Raw genomic sequence first — 18,772 nt, 5'->3', positions numbered from 1 at the left:
CCCCAGTGTGCCATGGGGGAGAGAGCTGTAAACAACCTTGTGGGGGAGATACAAACCAAAAAGGGCAGAAAAGGAAGGCAGTTACAGAAATGCAGATAAATGCACACGTATGTCTCTGTATGCAGCCGTCCCTGGGGTTTCAGTTCAAGTTCTGGAACGGGCTGTCCTTCCCATGTGCTCTGTGCCACCGCTGTGTGCCGCTGCCAGGAGGAATGGTGGCCTCCTGGCTGGCAGCGCTCGTCCCTGCAGCGCAGGCCAGGCCTTCCTGCCATGGCCCCTCAGCTGGGCACGGAGCTGTGGCCACAGTGCCGCCTGGTGCTGCTGGCAGAGCTGGAGGTCCGGCCCTGCTGAGCCCTGCTGCGGGCCTGCTACGGCCTCCCTTGCCCCACTCCAGCCCGCTGGGAGGCCGTGTTGGTGCTCTGGTGAGTGCAGGGCAGGGCCGGAGCTCTGCAACGCCAGCACGGCAGGGCAGGAGTGATGCCCGGGCCCTGCTGGCATCCCCATCCCGCACCTTGCATCCCCACACCCTCAGCAGGATCCCGGCCCCACAGCCGTGTTCCCAGGAGCCCCCGGTGCCCACCGAGCTGTGCCGCCACGCACTGACCCTGCAGTGGGGCCGGGCGCTGCCCCACGTCCCAGCCCTTCATACGGCAGGGTTTCGCTTTTGAAAGCGGCCGCGCAGCCATCGCACACTTCCTCCTTCAACAGCACCGGGCTGCACGAGGGAACATGGGCCGGCTCAGCCCTGCAGCCTTCCTCTGTGGAGCTGGGGTTGCTGTGCTGTCCCCAAAGCAGCTGGACAGCCCTGGGACTGCTACAGTGGTTGCTGTTGGCACTGGGTCCCGATGTGGGGAATCCATTCCCTCCTGCTCATGATGCAGGGTAGGTGTGGAGGCTGCGTGTCCTCAGATGCAGGCAGTGCTGCGTCCTGGCTGATATGCAGGGCTGGGGGTGGCTGTCCTGTGCATGTCCGTACCAGCACTGGGACCTCATTCACCTCACTGCTTCCTGCAGAACTACAAAGGCAGGTCCAGGACCCCACCATAATGGGGTATGCACTGGGGTGACGAGGGAGGTCCCGCTGGGGTCGCACCTCTCCCTGTGGGGACCCTCTCTGCATGGGCACAGCCAGAGCTCCAGCTCAGGGACACGCAGCACCCAGGAAGGCTGGCTCCCTCAGGGACATGCAGGCACCAAGAACCCCAGTGGGGCTGTGTGACGCCAGAAGTGGAGTCAGCCTCATATTTGGGCAAGAAGCAGGTTATTGGAGGCTGGGACCCAGCAGGCAGCTGATAACACTGCTGATAACGGCTCCCACTGTATCTCACCATCCCCATTGGCTCCTGCCAGCAGGGGCTGCCTATATCTCCCCTCCTCGTGCTGGTCCATGAGCTGAGCTTGTGGGTCATGATGGTGCCTGCCAGGGTGCTGGGACTGCTCCTCTGTGTGCAGCTCTGCCAGGGTGAGTTGTGGGGCAGGGGGGTGGCTGTGGGACAGGGGGGAAGCGGAGAGTCTGGGTTACAGCCATGGGACAGGCACGCCCAGGCTCAGCCACCTCCCTGCATTGTCCACAGGCAGTGAGGAGCTGCGGCTGGTGGATGGCGGTGGGCGCTGTGCGGGACGGGTGGAGGTGAACCATGAGGGCGAATGGGGCTCCGTCTGCAGCTACAACGTCCAGTGGGGCGTGGAAGAGGCCGGCGTGGTGTGCCGGCAGCTGGGCTGTGGCACGGTGGCCCATACATCCCCATATTCCCCATTTGGGGAGGGCAAGGGACGCATCTGGCTGCATTCCTACTTGTGTGATGGCACTGAGGCCACCCTGCAGGACTGCCCACACTTCGGCTGGGGCAACCATTTCTGTGGCCACGAATGGGATGTTGGGGTGATCTGCTCAGGTAAGGTGGGCTGGCTGGGATTGGGACACCATGCCTGGACCCCTGGGGAGGGCTGAAGCCAATCCCTGATGCAGAGGCACTGGAGCTGAGGCTGGCTGACGGCGGGGGACCCTGTGAGGGGAGAGTGGAGGCAAAGCTGCGGGGACGCTGGGGCACTGTTTTTGACAATGACTGGAACATGAATCATGCCGAGGTGGTGTGCCAGCAGCTGGGCTGTGGCTCAGCTGCTCACACTACACATACCTGGCGAAATTCGCATGAACACATCCCGCTAATGTTGGTCGTTATCGACTGCAAGGGGAATGAGAAGGCCATCTGGGACTGCAACATTCAGGGCTGGGGTCCATACAACATTCCTATTGATTATAACACCTCTGTGGTCTGCCAAGGTGAGAGCTGGGGACACACAGCACTGTGGGGAGTGCCCTTTGCCCATGTCCCAGAGCCCAGCAGTCCATCTCTCCCGGCAGGGTTCTCCCGACTGGTCGGAGGGGACAGTGAGTGCTCAGGGAGGCTGGAGGTGCGGCAGGGCCAGGCCTGGGTCAGCGTCTGCCATGGCCATGTGGACCTCATGGCTGCCCAGGTTGTCTGCAGGGAGCTGGGCTGTGGGACAGCACTGGCCCTATATGTGACTGGGCAATTTGGACCAGCAGAAGGCTCATTCTGGGATGGTTCCTTCAAGTGCAACGGCACCGAGCCCCTCCTGTCCGCTTGTGCACAACAGCCTCCCCACAATCAGACCTGCACCCAACCCGCTGCTATCATCTGCTCCCGTAAGTACAGGGACCATGAATCTGCAACGGCCCCTTGCAGCGTGGTGCACATCCTGGGGTGTTTCAACCCACCAGCCCCAACAGCCTCCCTCTGCTGCAGCCTACAGCAGGTTCCGGCTGGAAGATGGAGGCTCAGACTGTGCTGGGCGGGTGGAGGTGGAGGCACGAGGGGTGTGGGGGCCCCTGTGTGCCACTGCCTGGGACCTGCCCGACGCCCACGTGCTCTGCCACCACCTGGGATGCGGCTCCGCCATCTCTATTCCGCCACCAGGCCACTTTGGAGTGGGTAGAGGAAGGCTGCGGAGCGACACCCTCAGCTGCAGGGGGAGTGAGCGGCACCCGGGCGAGTGCCCTGTGGAGGTGCTGGGGCAGCCCGCATGCCCCCCCGGGCACACTGCCGGTGTCAGCTGCTCAGGTGGGTGTGGGGAAAGTGGGAGCTGCCAGCGGGTGGGGTGCACTGCCTGTCCCCAGGACACAGCCAGGCTGTTGCAGGTGTCGCCGAGCCCCTGCAGCTCCACGGTGGGGAGAGCCGCTGCGATGGACGGCTGGAGGTGGCTGTGCGCCCTGGAGTCTGGGCCCATGTGTCCGTGGGGCTGTGGGACAACGGCACTGCCACTGTGGCGTGCCGGCAGCTGGGCTGCGGTGTGCCTGAGAAAATCTATGCTGTGCCGGACAATGGCTCCGGCCCCATGGAGCTACAGGAGCTGCGCTGCGTTGGCACCGAGGAGCTGCTGGCACAGTGTAACGCCTCAGGGATGGCCACTGAGCCCAGCAAGAGTCCTGCGGGTTTGGCCATCGCCTGCTCAGGTGAGTGCACTGTGAAGGGCCGCAGGCATCATGCTGCCATCCCCATCCCCAGCCTGACATTCCCACACAGGAAGCAAGCAGCTGAGGCTGGCGGGCAGCCCCAGGCGCTGTGCCGGCAGGGTGGAAGTGTACAGCGAGGGCACCTGGGGCACCGTCTGCCAGGACACCTGGAGCCTGCAGGATGCAAATGTTGCCTGCGGCCAGCTGGGCTGTGGATGGGCCCTGGAGGCACCTGGATCCGAGCGCTTTGGGCCTGGCACTGGCACGCTGTGGCCGGGTGCTGGGCGCTGCTCTGGGTCAGAGGATGCTCTCTGGCACTGCCCACCCCCGGTGCAGCGTGGCTGCCGGCGTGGTGGCGGTGCAGGCATTGTGTGCTCAGGTGAGTGCTACAATCCCCATGTAATGGGAGCAGCCCCACCACCCTCAGGGTGCACTGATCCCCTGACCTCATTGCAGGGCTGCTGGACCTGCGACTGACGGGGGAAAGCAGCAGATGCAGTGGGCACCTGGAGGTGCTGCATGAGGGGACGTGGGGTCATGTTTGCGCCAATGGCACCAGCCCTGCCACGGCCGCTGCTGTCTGCCGACAGCTGGGATGTGGCCATGGGGGAAGTCTGGCAGCCTTCCCTGCAGAGGGCTCAGGCCCCGCGTGGCTGAGCTGGGTGAGTTGTGAGGAGGGGGCCCGCTCCCTCTGGCACTGCCCCTCGGCACCCTGGCAGCTGCAGGAATGCAATGACACCGGGATCACCTACATCACATGTGACGAGGACACCGGGGACAGGAGTGAGGCCACCAGCCCAGCCCCAGGTAGCAACCACCCGGACAGAGACGCCTCAGCAAATGGCTCTGCCCGTGCTCACTGTCCTCTAACTGCTGCCATTGGAGCCCCATGAGGCCTCACCCTTCCCATCACTGCCCCACAGCTCTCACCCACAGCACTGTCCCACTGCAGACAGCAGCACCAAGGAGCGTGTCATCGCTCACGGTGCTGTGCGTGCTCCTGGGGACACTGCTGTGCCTGGCCCTGGCCACCCTGGCAGTGCAGGCACACCGTACACGGGCCCTGTGCCAAGGTGGGCACCTCTCTGTGGGTCCCAAAGTATGGGGAAGCACCTTGGGGACACTGGGGACACCGGTGCCATGCATGCTGCCTTGCAGGCCACGGCAAGGATGCTGCCTCCGAGGCTGTGTATGAGGAGCTTGACTACAACTTGATTCCTGAGTACCAGGAGGTGCCCAGCCACACAGGTGGGAGCCGGTTGGCCCCCGGGGCTGTTCCCATCCCTGCCACGTCCACAACACACTTCCTCCCCTCCAGGTTCCCTGTCCCAGGGCTCAGGGAAAAAGGTGTCCGATCACAGTGGGGATGGTGCAGAGGAGAGTGAACTCCAGGTGTCCCCAGGTAGGGGCACGGGCACAGAGGTGCACTGTGAGGACAGAGAGGCACAGGGCACCCCTCTGTGGGAGCCCAGCCAAACATGGGAGTCATGCAGAGGTGAGATCACAGATCCCTTCCCAACTTTGTCCTTACCAGCATCCCCTCCCTGTCTGTTACAGCCTCCCCTGCCCAGCCGCAGCGCAGCCCCTCGCATGGCTACGATGATGCTGTGGCTGTTCCTGAGGCATCTCCCTCTCCCCACCCCGGGGATGCCCCAGCACAGCCCCCCGAGGACACGGGCTACGACGATGTTGGTGTCAGCACCCTGGGGACATCGCTGTGAGCAAACTGTGGGGACAATGCTGGAACTGGGACCTGTGTGCCCTGCGACGGGTGGTTCTGGCCTTGGCATCATTGCCTCTCCCTGCTCGGTGCACAGAACAGCAGCAAATTGCTCCATTCCCCTTCCTGATGCTGGGACGCAACAGCTGATCAGCTTTGTTTTACATTATTTTTCTGAATCTTCCCATCACTTCTTTATTAAACCCCAAATCTTTTCAGAAACTCACTTCCATTCCTGGCTCCTGTTCCTGAGTCCGTCAGCCATCCCTTGGGGTTGTGGGGCAAAGCAGGATTTCAGAGACATCCCCATTGCCTGTGGGCACGGGGGTAACACCAGAAAGAGTCTGAAAGCGGACAGAGAGGCGGTGGGATGTCTCCCAGGGCTGCTGCGCTGCAGTGGAAGGACAGGAAGGAGCGTGTGTCCCCACAGGCACACAGGTGCAGGCACGCTGCCACACGCTGTGGTTTCACCCGGCAGGCAGCTGAGCACCACCCGGCCGTTCGCTCACTGCGCCCCTGCCCCCAGTGTGCCATGGGGGAGAGAGCTGTAAACAACCTTGTGGGGGAGATACAAACCAAAGAGGGCAGAAAAGGAAGGCAGTTACAGAAATGCAGATGATAACTGTACACGTATGTCTCTCCGCACACGTTCACCACCTTTTCTCACAAGTTCTGATAAGCAAACCTGGGTAAGCTGACTCTCAGCCTGCGCTTGCTGGGAGGAACTCCCCTTCTGAGGACACCTCCGTTGTCAGTGGGAAGAGTGCGCATGTTGAAGAGCTCCCTCTGACACCAGAGACCTGGGGTCAGGGGTCTGAGCCACCTCCTGTGCTTGCCTGTTACCACACACTGTAAGGACCTGCAGAGGTGGAGGTCGGGATTCCCACCCCTGGTGTGTGTTCCCAATGGAAGGTGCCGGGCAGCCGTCCCTGGGGTTTCAGTTCAAGTCCTGGAACGGGCTGTCCTTGCCCATGTGCTCTGTGCCACTGCTGTGTGCCGCTGCCAGGAGGAATGGCGGCCTCCTGGCTTGCAGCGTTCGTCCCTGCAGCGCAGGCCAGGCCTTCCTGCCATGGCCCCTCAGCTGGGCGCGGAGCTGTGGCCGCAGTGTCGCCTGGTGCTGCTGGCAGAGCTGGAGGCCCGGCCCTGCTGAGCCCTGCAGCGCGGCTGCTGCAGCCTCCCGGGCCCCTCTCCGGCCCGCTGGGAGGCCGTGTTGGTGCTCTGGTGAGTGCAAGGCAGGGCCGGAGCTCTGCAACACCAGCACAGCGGGGCGGGCGCGATGCCCAAGCCCTGCTGGCATCCCCATCCCGCACCTTGCATCCCCACACCCTCAGCAGGAGCCCGGCCCCACAGCCGTGTTCTCGGGAGCCCCCGGTGCCCACCGAGCTGTGCCGCCACGCAGTGACCCTGCAGCGGGGCCGGGCGCTGCCCCACATCCCAGCCCTTCATACGGCAGGGTTTCGCTTTTGAAAGCGGCCGCGCAGCCATCGCACACTTCCTCCTTCCCCAGCACCGGGCTGCACGAGGGAACATGGGCCGGCTCAGCCCTGCAGCCTTCCTCTGTGGAGCTGGGGTTGCTGTGCTGTCCCCAAAGCAGATGGACAGCCCTGGGATTGCCCAGTGGTTGCTGTTGGCACTGGGTCCCCATGTGGGGAATCCATTCCCTCCTGCTCATGATGCAGGGTAGGTGTGGAGGCTGCGTGTCCTCAGATGCAGGCTGTGCTGCGTCCTGGCTGATGTGTGGGGGTGGGGGTGGCTGTCCAGTCCATGAAAGCATTGGGACCTCATTCACCTCACTACTACCTGCAGAACTACAAAGGCAGGTCCAGGACCCCACCATAATGGGGTATGCACTGGGGTGATGAGGGAGGCCCTGTTGGGGTCACACCTCTCCCTGTGGGCACCCTCTCTGCATGGGCACAGCCAGAGCCCCAGCTCAGGGACACGCAGCACCCAGGAAGGCTGACCCCCTCAGGGACATGCAGGCACCAAGAACCCCAGTGGGGCTGTGTGACGCCAGAAGTGGAGCCAGCCTCATATTTGGGCACGAAGAAGGTTATTGGAGGCTGGGACCCAGCAGGCGGCTGATAACCCTGCTGATAACGGCTCCCACTGCATCTCACCATCCCCATTGGCTCCTGCCAGCAGGGGCTGCCTATATCTCCCCTCCTTGTGCTGGTCCATGAGCTGAGCGTGTGGGTCATGATGGTGCCTGCCAGGGTGCTGGGACTGCTCCTCTGTGTGCAGCTCTGCAAGGGTGAGTTGTGGGGCAGGGGGATGGCCATGAGACAGGGGGGAAGCGGAGAGTCTGGGTTGCAACCATGGGACAGGCACGCACAGGCTCAGCCACCTCCCCACGGTGTCCACAGGCAGCGAGGAGCTGCGGCTGGTGGATGGCGGTGGGCGCTGTGCCGGACGGGTGGAGGTGAACCATGAGGGCGAATGGGGCTCCGTCTGCAGCTATGACGTTGACTGGGACGTGCAAGCGGCCGGCGTGGTGTGCCGGCAGCTGGGCTGTGGCACGGTGGTCCATGCATCCCCATATTCCCTATTTGGGAAGGGCAAGGGACGCATCTGGCTGCATTCCTTCTTCTGCGATGGCACTGAGGCCACCCTGCAGGACTGCCTTAACTTGGGCTGGGGCAAGCACTTCTGTGGCCACGAATGGGATGTTGGGGTGATCTGCTCAGGTAAGGTGGGCTGGCTGGGATTGGGACACCATGCCTGGACCCCTGGGGAGGGCTGAAGCCAATCCCTGATGCAGAGGCACTGGAGCTGAGGCTGGCTGACGGCGGGGGACCCTGTGAGGGGAGAGTGGAGGCAAAGCTGCGGGGACGCTGGGGCACTGTAGCTGACGAAGCCTGGAACATGAATCATGCTGAGGTGGTGTGTCAGCAGCTGGGCTGTGGCTCAGCTGCTCACACTACGTATACCGTGCAAATTTCAGAAGATCACATTCCGCTGATGTTGGCCGGTATGAAGTGCAAGGGGAATGAGAAGGCCATTTGGGATTGCAACATTGTGGGTTTTGGTCCATACACTTCTCCTTATGATTTTAATTCCTCTGTGGTCTGCCAAGGTGAGAGCTGGGGACACACAGCACTGTGGGGAGCCCTTCGCACACATCCCTCAGCCCAGCAGCCCATCTCTCCCGGCAGGGTTCTCCCGACTGGTCGGAGGGGACAGTGAGTGCTCAGGGAGGCTGGAGGTGCGGCAGGGCCAGGCCTGGGTCAGCGTCTGCCATGGCCATGTGGACCTCATGGCTGCCCAGGTTGTCTGCAGGGAGCTGGGCTGCGGGACAGCACTGGCCCTATATGGGACTGGGCAATTTGGACCAGCAGAAGGCTCATTCTGGGATGGTTCCTTTGAGTGCAATGGCACCGAGCTCCTACTGTCCTCTTGCGCACAGCAGCCTCCCCACATCCAGACCTGCACCCAACCCGCTGCTATCAGCTGCTCCCGTAAGTACAGGGACCATGAATCTGCAACAGCCCCTTGCAGCGTGGTGCACATCCTGGGGTGTTTCAACCCACCAGCCCCAACAGCCTCCCTCTGCTGCAGCCTACAGCAGGTTCCGGCTGGAAGATGGAGGCTCAGACTGTGCTGGGCGGGTGGAGGTGGAGGCACGAGGGGTGTGGGGGCCCCTGTGTGCCACTGCCTGGGACCTGCCCGACGCCCACGTGCTCTGCCACCACCTGGGATGCGGCTCCGCCATCTCCATTCCGCCACCAGGCCACTTTGGGGTGGGTAGAGGAAGGCTGCGGAGCGACGCCCTCAGCTGCAGGGGGAGTGAGCGGCACCCGGGCGAGTGCCCTGTGGAGGTGCTGGGGCAGCCCGCATGCCCCCCCGGGCACACTGCCGGTGTCAGCTGCTCAGGTGGGTGTGGGGAAAGTGGGAGCTGCCAGCGGGTGGGGTGCACTGCCTGTCCTCAGGACACAGCCAGGCTGTTGCAGGTGTCGCCGAGCCCCTGCAGCTCCACGGTGGGGAGAGCCGCTGCGATGGACGGCTGGAGGTGGCCGTGCGCCCTGGAGTCTGGGCCCGTGTGCCTGTGGGGCTGTGGGACAACGGCACTGCCACTGTGGCGTGCCGGCAGCTGGGCTGCGGTGTGCCTGAGAAAATCTATGCTGTGCCGGACAATGGCTCCGGCCCCATGGAGCTACAGGAGCTGCGCTGCGTTGGCACCGAGGAGCTGCTGGCACAGTGTAACGCCTCGGGGATGGCCACGGAGCCCAGCAAGAGTCCTGCGGGTTTGGCCATCGCCTGCTCAGGTGAGTGCACTGTGAAGGGCCGCAGGCATCATGCTGCCATCCCCATCCCCAGCCTGACATTCCCACACAGGAAGCAAGCAGCTGAGGCTGGCGGGCAGCCCCAGGCGCTGTGCCGGCAGGGTGGAGGTGTACAGCGAGGGCACCTGGGGCACCATCTGCCAGGACACCTGGACCCTGCAGGATGCAAACGTTGCCTGCGGCCAGCTGGGCTGTGGATGGGCCCTGGAAGCACCTGGATCTGAGCGCTTTGGGCCGGGCACTGGCACGCAGTGGCCGGGTGCTGGGCGCTGCTCTGGGTCAGAGGATGCTCTCTGGCACTGCCCATCCCTGGTTCAGCGTGGCTGCCGGCGTGGCGGCGGTGCAGGCGTTGTGTGCTCAGGTGAGTGCTACCATCCCCATGTAATGGGAGCAGCCCAAACACCCTCGAGGTATAGTGATTCCCTGACCCCGTTGCAGGGCTGCTGGAAATGCGGCTGACGGGGGAAAGCAGCAGATGCAGTGGGCACCTGGAGGTGCAGCATGAGGTGACGTGGGGTCATGTTTGCGCCAATGACACCAGCCCTGCCACGGCCGCTGCCGTCTGCCGACAGCTGGGATGTGGCCATGGGGGAAGTCTGGCAGCCTTCCCTGCAGAGGGCTCAGGCCCCGCGTGGCTGAGCTGGGTGAGTTGTGAGGAGGGGTCCCGCTCCCTCTGGCGCTGCCCCTCGGCACCCTGGCAGCTACAGGAATGTGGCGACGCTGGCATCACCTACATCACATGTGACGAGGACACCGGGGACAGGAGTGAAGCCACCAGCCCAGCCCCAGGTAGCAACCACCGGGACAGAGACGCCTCAGCAAATGGCTCTGCCTGTGCTCACTGTCCTCTAACTGCTGCCATTGGAGCCCCATGAGGCCTCACCCTTCCCATCACTGCCCCACAGCTCTCACCCACAGCACTGTCCCGCTGCAGACAGCAGCACCAAGGAGCGTGTCATCGCTCACGGTGCTGTGCGTGCTCCTGGGGACGCTGCTGTGCCTGGCCCTGGCCACCCTGGCGGTGCAGGCACACCGTACACGGGCCCTGTGCCAAGGTGGGCACCTCTCTGTGGGTCCCAAAGTACGGGGAAGCACCTTGGGGACACTGGGGACACCAGTGCCATGCATGCTGCCTTGCAGGCCACGGCAAGGATGCTGCCTCCGAGGCTGTGTATGAGGAGCTTGACTACAACTTGATTCCTGAGTACCAGGAGGTGCCCAGCCACACAGGTGGGAGCGGGATGGTCCCCGGGGCTGTTCCCATCCCCTACCATGTCCACATCACACTTCCTCCCCTCCAGGTTCCCTGTCCCAGGGCTCAGGGAAAAAGGTGTCAGATCACAGTGGGGATGGTGCAGAGGAGAGTGACCTCCAGGTGTCCCCAGGTAGGGGCACGGGCACAGAGGTGCACTGTGAGGACAGAGAGGCACAGGGCACCTCTCTGTGGGAGCCCAGCCAAACATGGGAGTCATGCGGAGGTGAGATCACAGATCCCTTCCCAACTTTGTCCTTACCAGCATCCCCTCCCTGTCTGTCACAGCCTCCCCTGCCCAGCCCCAGCGCAGCCCCTCGCATGGCTACGATGATGCTGTGGCTGTTCCGGAGGCGTCTCCCTCTCCCCACCCCGGGGATGCCCCAGCACAGCCCCCCGAGGACACGGGCTACGACGACGTTGGTGTCAGCACCCTGGGGACATCGCTGTGAGCAAACTGTGGGGACACGGCTGGAACTGGGACCTGTGTGCCCTGCGAGGGGTGGTTCTTGCCTTGGCATCATCACCACTCCCTGCCTGGTGCACAGAACAGCAGCAAATTGCTCTGTTCCCCTTCCTGATGCTGGGACGCAACAGCTAATCAGCTTTATTTTACATTATTTTTCTGACTCTTCCCTTATGACCATCACTTCTTTATTAAAACCCAAATCTGTGCAGAAACTCACTTCCGTTCTTGGCTCCTGTTCCTGAGTTGGTCAGCCATCCCTTGGGGTTGTGGGGCAAAGCAGGATTTCAGAGGCATTCCCATTGGCTGTGGGCACAGGGGTAACACCAGAAAGAGTCTGAAAGCGGACAGAGAGGCGATGGGATGTCTCCCAGGCCTGCTGCGCTGCAGTGGAAGGACAAGAAGGAGCGTGTGTCCCCACAGGCACACAGGTGCAGGCACGCTGCCACACGCTGTGGTTTCACCCGGCAGGCAGCTGAGCAGCACCCGGCCGTTCGCTCACTGCGCCCCTGCCCCCAGTGTGCCATGGGGGAGAGAGCTGTAAACAAACTTGTGGGGGAGATACAAACCAAAGAGGGCAGAAAAGGAAGGCAGTTACAGAAATGCAGATGATAACTGTAAACGTATGTCTCTGTATGCAGCCGTCCCAGGCGTTTCAGATCAAGTCCTGGAACGGGCTGTCCTTGCCCATGTGCTCTGTGCCACCGCTGTGTGCCGCTGCCAGGAGGAATGGCGGCCTCCAGGCTGGCAGCGCTCATCCCTGCAGCGCAGGCCAGGCCTTCCTGCCATGGCCCCTCAGCTGGGCACGGAGCTGTGGCCGCAGTGCCGCCTGGTTCTGCTGGCAGAGCTGGTGGCCCGGCCCTGCTGAGCGCTGCTGCGGGGCTGCTGCGGCCTCCCGGGCCCCTCTCCGGCCCGCTGGGAGGCCGTGTTGGTGCTCTGGTGAGTGCAGGGCAGGGCCGGAGCTCTGCAACACCAGCACAGAATCACATAGAGTCACAGAATTGTAGGGGTTGGAACGGACCTCTAGAGATCATCGAGTCCAACCCCCCTGCCATAGCAGGCTCCCTACACCACGTCACACAGGTAGGCGTCCAGGCAGGTCTTGAATATCTACAGAGAAGGAGACTCCACCACCTCCCTGGGCAGCCTGTTCCAGTGTTCCGTGGCAGGAACAGCAGGGCAGGAGTGATGCCCGGGCCCTGCTGGCATCCCCATCCTGCACCTTGCATCCCCACACCCTCAGCAGGAGCCCTGCCCTACAGCCGTGTTCCCAGGAGCCCCCGGTGCCCACCGAGCTGTGCCGCCACGCAGTGACCCTGCAGCGGGGCCGGGCGCTGCCCCACGTCCCAGCCATGCCTACAGCAGGGTTTCGCTTTTGAAAGCGGCCGTGCAGCCATCGCACACTTCCTCCTTCCCCAGCACTGGGCTGCACGAGGGAACATGGGCCGGCTCAGCCCTGCAGCCTTCCCCTGTGGAGCCGGGGTTGCTGTGCTGTCCCCAAAGCAGATGGACAGCCCTGGGACTGCTGCAATCTGCAGCTTTCCCTGTTTCTGCCCCTGCATCTGTGATACCAAAGTGGGGCAGCAAGACCTCTTCCCGCATGATGCATGCTTGTTTAGAAGAGCATCACCTTATGCAGTGTATCGCTTCTGTGCAGGTGGCACAGCAGCTGTGTGAGGGTGGTACTCATGCTGTGTCCCCGAGTTGCACAAAACATCCCCTCCTGTCTGTGCTGTAGGGGGGTGCTGGGTCTGTGTGTGCTCAGATACAGGCAGTGCTCTGCCCAACTGGCTGATATGAGGGGCAGGTGATTGCCCTCTTGCCAATGTTCTGCCCATCATGGGGAGTTTATTCACCTCACTGCTACCTGCAGAACCGCAAAGGTAGTTCTCAGGCTCCACTATAAAGTGGTACACACTAGAGTACAGATGGAGTCCATGTTCAGGGTCACTCCTATCCCTGTGGGGACCCTCTCTGCATAGGCATAACCAGAGCCCCGGCTCAGGAACATGCAGCACTCAGACAGCCTGGCTCTGCTTGCTGACATGCAAGCAGAGAGCCCATTTAAAAGGCTGTGTGACGCCAGAAACGGAGACAAAACTCATATTTGGGCATGAAGCAGGTTATTGGAGGCTGGGACCCGGTAGGCGGCTGATAACCCTGCTGATAACGGCTCCCACCGTACCTCACCATCCCCATTGGCTCCTGCCAGCAGGGGCTGCCTATATCTCCCCCTCCTCGTGCTGGTCCATGAGCTGAGTGTGTCGGTCATAATGGTGCCTACCAGGGTGCTGGGACTGCTCCTCTGTGTGCAGCTCTGCAAGGGTGAGTTGTGGGGCAGGGGGGGTGGCTGTGGGACATGGGGAAGCAGAGGGACAGGGTTGCAACCATGGGACAGGCACGCACAGGCTCAGCCACCTCCCCACGGTGTCCACAGGCAGCGAGGAGCTGCGGCTGGTGGATGGCGGTGGGCGCTGTGCCGGACGGGTGGAGGTGAACCATGAGGGTGAATGGGGATCTGTCTGCAGCTACAACTTCGACTGGGACGTGCGAGGGGCTGGTGTGGTGTGCCGGCAGCTGGGCTGTGGCACGGTGGTCCATGCATCCCCATATTCCCCATTCGGGCAGGGCAAGGGACGCATCTGGCTGCATCCCTTCTTCTGCCGTGGCACTGAGGCCACCCTGCAGGACTGCCCACACTTTGGCTGGGGCAACCATTTTTGTGGCCACGAATGGGATGTTGGGGTGATCTGCTCAGGTAAGGTGGGCTGGCTGGGATTGGGACACCATGCCTGGACCCCTGGGGAGGGCTGAAGCCAATCCCTGATGCAGAGGCACTGGAGCTGAGGCTGGCTGACGGCGGGGGACCCTGTGAGGGGAGAGTGGAGGCAAAGCTGCGGGGACGCTGGGGCACGGTCACAGATGATGCCTGGGACATGGCCGATGCTGAGGTGGTATGCCAGCAGCTGGGTTGTGGCTCAGCTGCTGGTGCCCACTTTGCCTCACGATTTCAGCAAGTAGGTGGACCCATCATGTTAGCCTTTATCAAATGCAGAGGAGATGAGGCTGCCCTGTGGGACTGTAACATTCAGGGCTGGGGTCCTTACAATGGCCCCCATGACTACGACACCGCTGTTGTCTGCCAAGGTGAGAGCTGGAGACACACAGCTCTGTGGGGAGCCCTTCACCCACATCCCTCAGCCCAGCAGCCCATCTCTCCCGGCAGGGTTCTCCCGACTGGTCGGAGGGGACAGTGAGTGCTCAGGGAGGCTGGAGGTGCGGCAGGGCCAGGCCTGGGTCAGCGTCTGCCATGGCCATGTGGACCTCATGGCTGCCCAGGTTGTCTGCAGGGAGCTGGGCTGCGGGACAGCACTGGCCCTATATGGGACTGGGCAATTTGGACCAGCAGAAGGCTCATTCTGGGATGGTTCCTTCAAGTGCAACGGCACCGAGCCCCTCCTGTCTGCTTGCGCACAGCAGCCTCCCCACATCCAGGCCTGCACCCAACCCACTGCTATCAGCTGCTCCCGTAAGTACAGGGACCATGAATCTGCAACAGCCCCTTGCAGCGTGGTGCACATCCTGGGGTGTTTCAACCCACCAGCCCTAACAGCCTCCCTCTGCTGCAGCCTACAGCAGGTTCCGGCTGGAAGATGGAGGCTCAGACTGTGCTGGGCGGGTGGAGGTGGAGGCACGAGGGGTGTGGGGGCCCCTGTGTGCCACTGCCTGGGACCAGCCTGACACCCACGTGCTCTGCCACCACCTGGGATGCGGCTCCGCCATCTCCATTCCGCCACCAGGCCACTTTGGGGTGGGTAGAGGAAGGCTGCGGAGCGACGCCCTCAGCTGCAGGGGGAGTGAGCGGCACCCGGGCGAGTGCCCTGTGGAGGTGCTGGGGCAGCCCGCATGCCCCCCCGGGCACACTGCCGGTGTCAGCTGCTCAGGTGGGTGTGGGGAAAGTGGGAGCTGCCAGCGGGTGGGGTGCACTGCCTGTCCCCAGGACACAGCCAGGCTGTTGCAGGTGTCGCCGAGCCCCTGCAGCTCCACGGTGGGGAGAGCCGCTGCGATGGACGGCTGGAGGTGGCTGTGCGCCCTGGAGTCTGGGCCCGTGTGCCTGTGGGGCTGTGGGACAACGGCACTGCCACTGTGGCGTGCCGGCAGCTGGGCTGCGGTGTGCCTGAGAAAATCTATGCTGTGCCGGACAATGGCTCCGGCCTCATGGAGCTACAGGAGCTGCGCTGCGTTGGCACCGAGGAGCTGCTGGCACAGTGTAACGCCTCAGAGATGGCCACGGAGCCCAGCAAGAGTCCTGCTGGTTTGGCCATCGCCTGCTCAGGTGAGTGCACTGTGAAGGGCCGCAGGCATCATGCTGCCATCCCCATCCCCAGCCTGACATTCCCACACAGGAAGCAAGCAGCTGAGGCTGGCGGGCAGCCCCAGGCGCTGTGCCGGCAGGGTGGAGGTGTACAGCGAGGGCACCTGGGGCACCGTCTGCCAGGACACCTGGAGCCTGCAGGATGCAAACGTTGCCTGCGGCCAGCTGGGCTGTGGATGGGCCCTGGAGGCACCTGGATCCGAGCGCTTTGGGCCTGGCACTGGCACGCTGTGGCCGGGTGCTGGGCGCTGCTCTGGGTCAGAGGATGCTCTCTGGCACTGCCCATCCCTGGTGCAGCGTGGCTGTCAGCGTGGCGGCGGTGCAGGCGCCGTGTGCTCAGGTGAGTGCTACCATCCCCATGTAATGGGAGCAGCTCCACCACCCTCGGGGTGCACTGATCCCCTGACCTCGTTGCAGGGCTGCTGGACCTGCGGCTGACGGGGGAAAGCAGCAGATGCAGTGGGCACCTGGAGGTGCTGCATGAGGGGACGTGGGGTCATGTTTGCGCCAATGACACCAGCCCTGCCACGGCCGCTGCTGTCTGCCGACAGCTGGGATGTGGCCATGGGGGAAGTCTGGCAGCCTTCCCTGCAGAGGGCTCAGGCCCCGCGTGGCTGAGCTGGGTGAGTTGTGAGGAGGGGGCCCGCTCCCTCTGGCACTGCCCCTCGGCACCCTGGCAGCTGCAGGAATGTGGCGACGCCGGCATCACCTACATCACATGTGACGAGAACACCGGGGGCAGGAGTGAGGCCACCAGCCCAGCCCCAGGTAGCAACCACCAGGACAGAGACGCCTCAGCAAATGGCTCTGCCCGTGCTCACTGTCCTCTAACTGCTGCCATTGGAGCCCCATGAGGCCTCACCCTTCCCATCACTGCCCCACAGCTCTCACCCACACCACTGTCCCGCTGCAGACAGCAGCACCAAGGAGCGTGTCATCGCTCACGGTGCTGTGCGTGCTCCTGGGGACGCTGCTGTGCCTGGCCCTGGCCACCCTGGCAGTGCAGGCACACCGTACACAGGCCCTGTGCCAAGGTGGGCACCTCTCTGTGGGTCCCAAAGCACAGGGAAGCACCTTGGGGACACTGGGGACACCGGTGCCATGCATGCTGCCTTGCAGGCCACGGCAAGGATGCTGCCTCCGAGGCTGTGTATGAGGAGCTTGACTACAACTTGATTCCTGAGTACCAGGAGGTGCCGAGCCGTACAGGTGGGAGAGGGATGGCCCCCGTGGCTTTTCCAATCCCCTGTCATGTCCACAACACACTTCCTCCTCTCCAGGTTCCCTGTCCCAGGGCTCAGGGAAAAAAGTGTCAGATCACAGTGGGGATGGTGCAGAGGAGAGTGACCTGCAGGTGTCCCCAGGTAGGGGCACGGGCACAGAGGTGCACTGTGAGGACAGAGAGGCACAGGGCACCTCTCTGTGGGAGCCCAGCCAAACATGGGAGTCATGCGGAGGTGAGATCACAGATCCCTTCCCAACTTTGTCCTTACCAGCATCCCCTCCCTGTCTGTCACAGACTCCCCTGCCCAGCCCCAGCGCAGCCCCTCGCATGGCTACGATGATGCTGTGGCTGTTCCGGAGGCGTCTCCCTCTCCCCACCCCGGGGATGCTCCAGCACAGCCCCCCGAGGACACGGGCTACGACGACGTTGGTGTCAGCACCCTGGGGACATCGCTGTGAGCAAACTGTGGGGACAATGCTGGAACTGGGACCTGTGTGCCCTGCGAGGGGTGGTTCTGGCCTTGGCATCATCACCACTCCCTGCCTGGCGCACAGAACAGCAGCAAATCGCTCCGTTCCCCTTCCTGATGCTGGGACACAACAGCTTATCAGCTTTGTTTTACATTATTTTTCTGACTCTTCCCTTATGACCATCACTTCTTTATTAAAACCCAAATCTGTGCAGAAAATCACTTCCATTCTTGGCTCCTGTTCCTCAGTCTGTCAGCCATCCCCTGGGGTTGTGGGGCAAAGCAGGATTTCAGAGGCATCCCCATTGGCTGTGGGCACGGGGGTAACACCAGAAAGAGTCTGAAAGCGGACAGAGAGGCGATGGGATGTCTCCCAGGGCTACTGCGCTGCAGTGGAAGGACAAGAAGGAGCGTGTGTCCCCACAGGCACACAGGTGCAGGCACGCTGCCACACGCTGTGGTTTCACCCGGCAGGCAGCTGAGCAGCACCCGGCCGTTCGCTCACTGCGCCCCTGCCCCCAGTGTGCCATGGGGGAGAGAGCTGTAAACAAACTTGTGGGGGAGATACAAACCAAAAAGGGCAGAAAAGGAAGGCAGTTACAGAAATGCAGATGATAACTGCACACGTATGTCTCTGTATGCAGCCGTCCCAGGCGTTTCAGATCAAGTTCTGGAACGGGCTGTCCTTGCCCATGTGCTCTGTGCCACCGCTGTGTGCCTCTGCCAGGAGGAATGGCGGCCTTCTGGCTGGCAGTGCTCGTCCGTCCATCGCAGGCCAGGCCTTCCTGCCATGGCCCCTCAGCTGGGCACAGAGCTGTGGCCGCAGTGCTGCCTGGTGCTGCTGGCAGAGCTGGAAACCTGTCCCTGCTGAGCGCTGCTGCGGGGCTGCAGCGGACTCCCGGGCCCCTCTCCGGCCCGCTGGGAGGCCGTGTTGGTGCTCTGGTGAGTGCAGCGCAGGGCCGGAGCTCTGCAACACCAGCACAGAATCACATAGAATCACAGAATTGTAGGGGTTGGAAGAGACCTCTAGAGATCATCGAGTCCAACCCCCCTGCCATAGCAGGCTCCCTACACCACGTCACACAGGTAGGCGTCCAGGCAGGTCTTGAATATCTACAGAGAAGGAGACTCCACCACCTCCCTGGGCAGCCTGTTCCAGTGCTCCGTGGCTGGAACAGCATGGCAGGAGCGATGCCCGGGCCCTGCTGGCATCCCCATCCTGCACCTTGCATCCCCACACCCTCAGCAGGAGCCCTGCCCTACAGCCGTGTTCCCAGGAGCCCCCGGTGCCCACCGAGCTGTGCCACCATGCACTGACCCTGCAGCGGGGCCGGGCGCTGCCCCACGTCCCAGCCCTTCATACGGCAGGGTTTCGCTTTTGAAAGCGGCCGCGCAGCCATCGCACACTTCCTCCTTCCCCAGCACTGGGCTGCACGAGGGAACATGGGCCGGCTCAGCCCTGCAGCCTTCCTCTGTGGAGCTGGGGTTGCTGTGCTGTCCCCAAAGC

At 62.9% G+C, this 18,772-nt stretch overlaps 2 protein-coding genes across 2 annotated transcripts; both read left to right on the top strand.

Annotated features, from left to right (window-relative positions):
- The first annotated feature begins 270 nt into the window (after nt 1–270).
- LOC140253321 (scavenger receptor cysteine-rich type 1 protein M130-like) lies at nt 271–5,196 on the top strand. The gene is made up of 13 exons (XM_072338838.1): nt 271–336; nt 1,351–1,462; nt 1,575–1,895; nt 1,970–2,284; nt 2,366–2,668; nt 2,769–3,083; nt 3,161–3,475; nt 3,546–3,854; nt 3,932–4,282; nt 4,399–4,548; nt 4,634–4,723; nt 4,794–4,877; nt 5,033–5,196. Exons 1-13 carry the CDS (start codon nt 271–273, stop codon nt 5,194–5,196), a joined length of 2,895 nt encoding a protein of 964 aa, XP_072194939.1.
- A 2,198-nt stretch (nt 5,197–7,394) lies between these two features.
- Nucleotides 7,395–17,254, top strand: LOC140253320 (antigen WC1.1-like). Its single transcript, XM_072338836.1, has 25 exons — nt 7,395–7,449; nt 7,562–7,882; nt 7,957–8,271; nt 8,351–8,653; nt 8,754–9,068; nt 9,146–9,460; nt 9,531–9,839; nt 9,917–10,267; nt 10,384–10,533; nt 10,619–10,708; nt 10,780–10,863; nt 11,019–11,178; nt 11,838–12,135; nt 13,512–13,521; nt 13,634–13,954; nt 14,029–14,343; nt 14,423–14,725; nt 14,826–15,140; nt 15,218–15,532; nt 15,603–15,911; nt 15,989–16,339; nt 16,456–16,605; nt 16,691–16,780; nt 16,852–16,935; nt 17,091–17,254. The coding sequence occupies exons 1-25, from the start codon at nt 7,395–7,397 to the stop codon at nt 17,252–17,254; spliced, it is 5,793 nt and encodes a 1,930-aa protein (XP_072194937.1).
- Nucleotides 17,255–18,772: the final 1,518 nt, after the last annotated feature.

Source organism: Excalfactoria chinensis, chromosome 5 (genome assembly GCF_039878825.1).
Source record: "Excalfactoria chinensis isolate bCotChi1 chromosome 5, bCotChi1.hap2, whole genome shotgun sequence".
NCBI lineage: Eukaryota > Metazoa > Chordata > Aves > Galliformes > Phasianidae > Excalfactoria > Excalfactoria chinensis.
This window is presented reverse-complemented; position numbering and strand designations above follow the sequence as displayed.

What these genes read in the sequence shown, in the direction of transcription:
- LOC140253320 (XM_072338836.1), top strand. Translation starts at nt 7,395, where the DNA reads ATGATGGTGCCTGCCAGGGTGCTGGGACTGCTCCTCTGTGTGCAGCTC. An exon ending in TGTTGGGGTGATCTGCTCAG is followed by an intron (nt 13,955 to 14,028) that starts GTAAGGTGGGCT and finishes TCCCTGATGCAG; the next exon opens with AGGCACTGGAGCTGAGGCTG. An exon ending in CACCGCTGTTGTCTGCCAAG is followed by an intron (nt 14,344 to 14,422) that starts GTGAGAGCTGGA and finishes CTCTCCCGGCAG; the next exon opens with GGTTCTCCCGACTGGTCGGA.
- LOC140253321 (XM_072338838.1), top strand. Translation starts at nt 271, where the DNA reads ATGGCCCCTCAGCTGGGCACGGAGCTGTGGCCACAGTGCCGCCTGGTG. An exon ending in TGTTGGGGTGATCTGCTCAG is followed by an intron (nt 1,896 to 1,969) that starts GTAAGGTGGGCT and finishes TCCCTGATGCAG; the next exon opens with AGGCACTGGAGCTGAGGCTG. An exon ending in TTTGGCCATCGCCTGCTCAG is followed by an intron (nt 3,476 to 3,545) that starts GTGAGTGCACTG and finishes ATTCCCACACAG; the next exon opens with GAAGCAAGCAGCTGAGGCTG.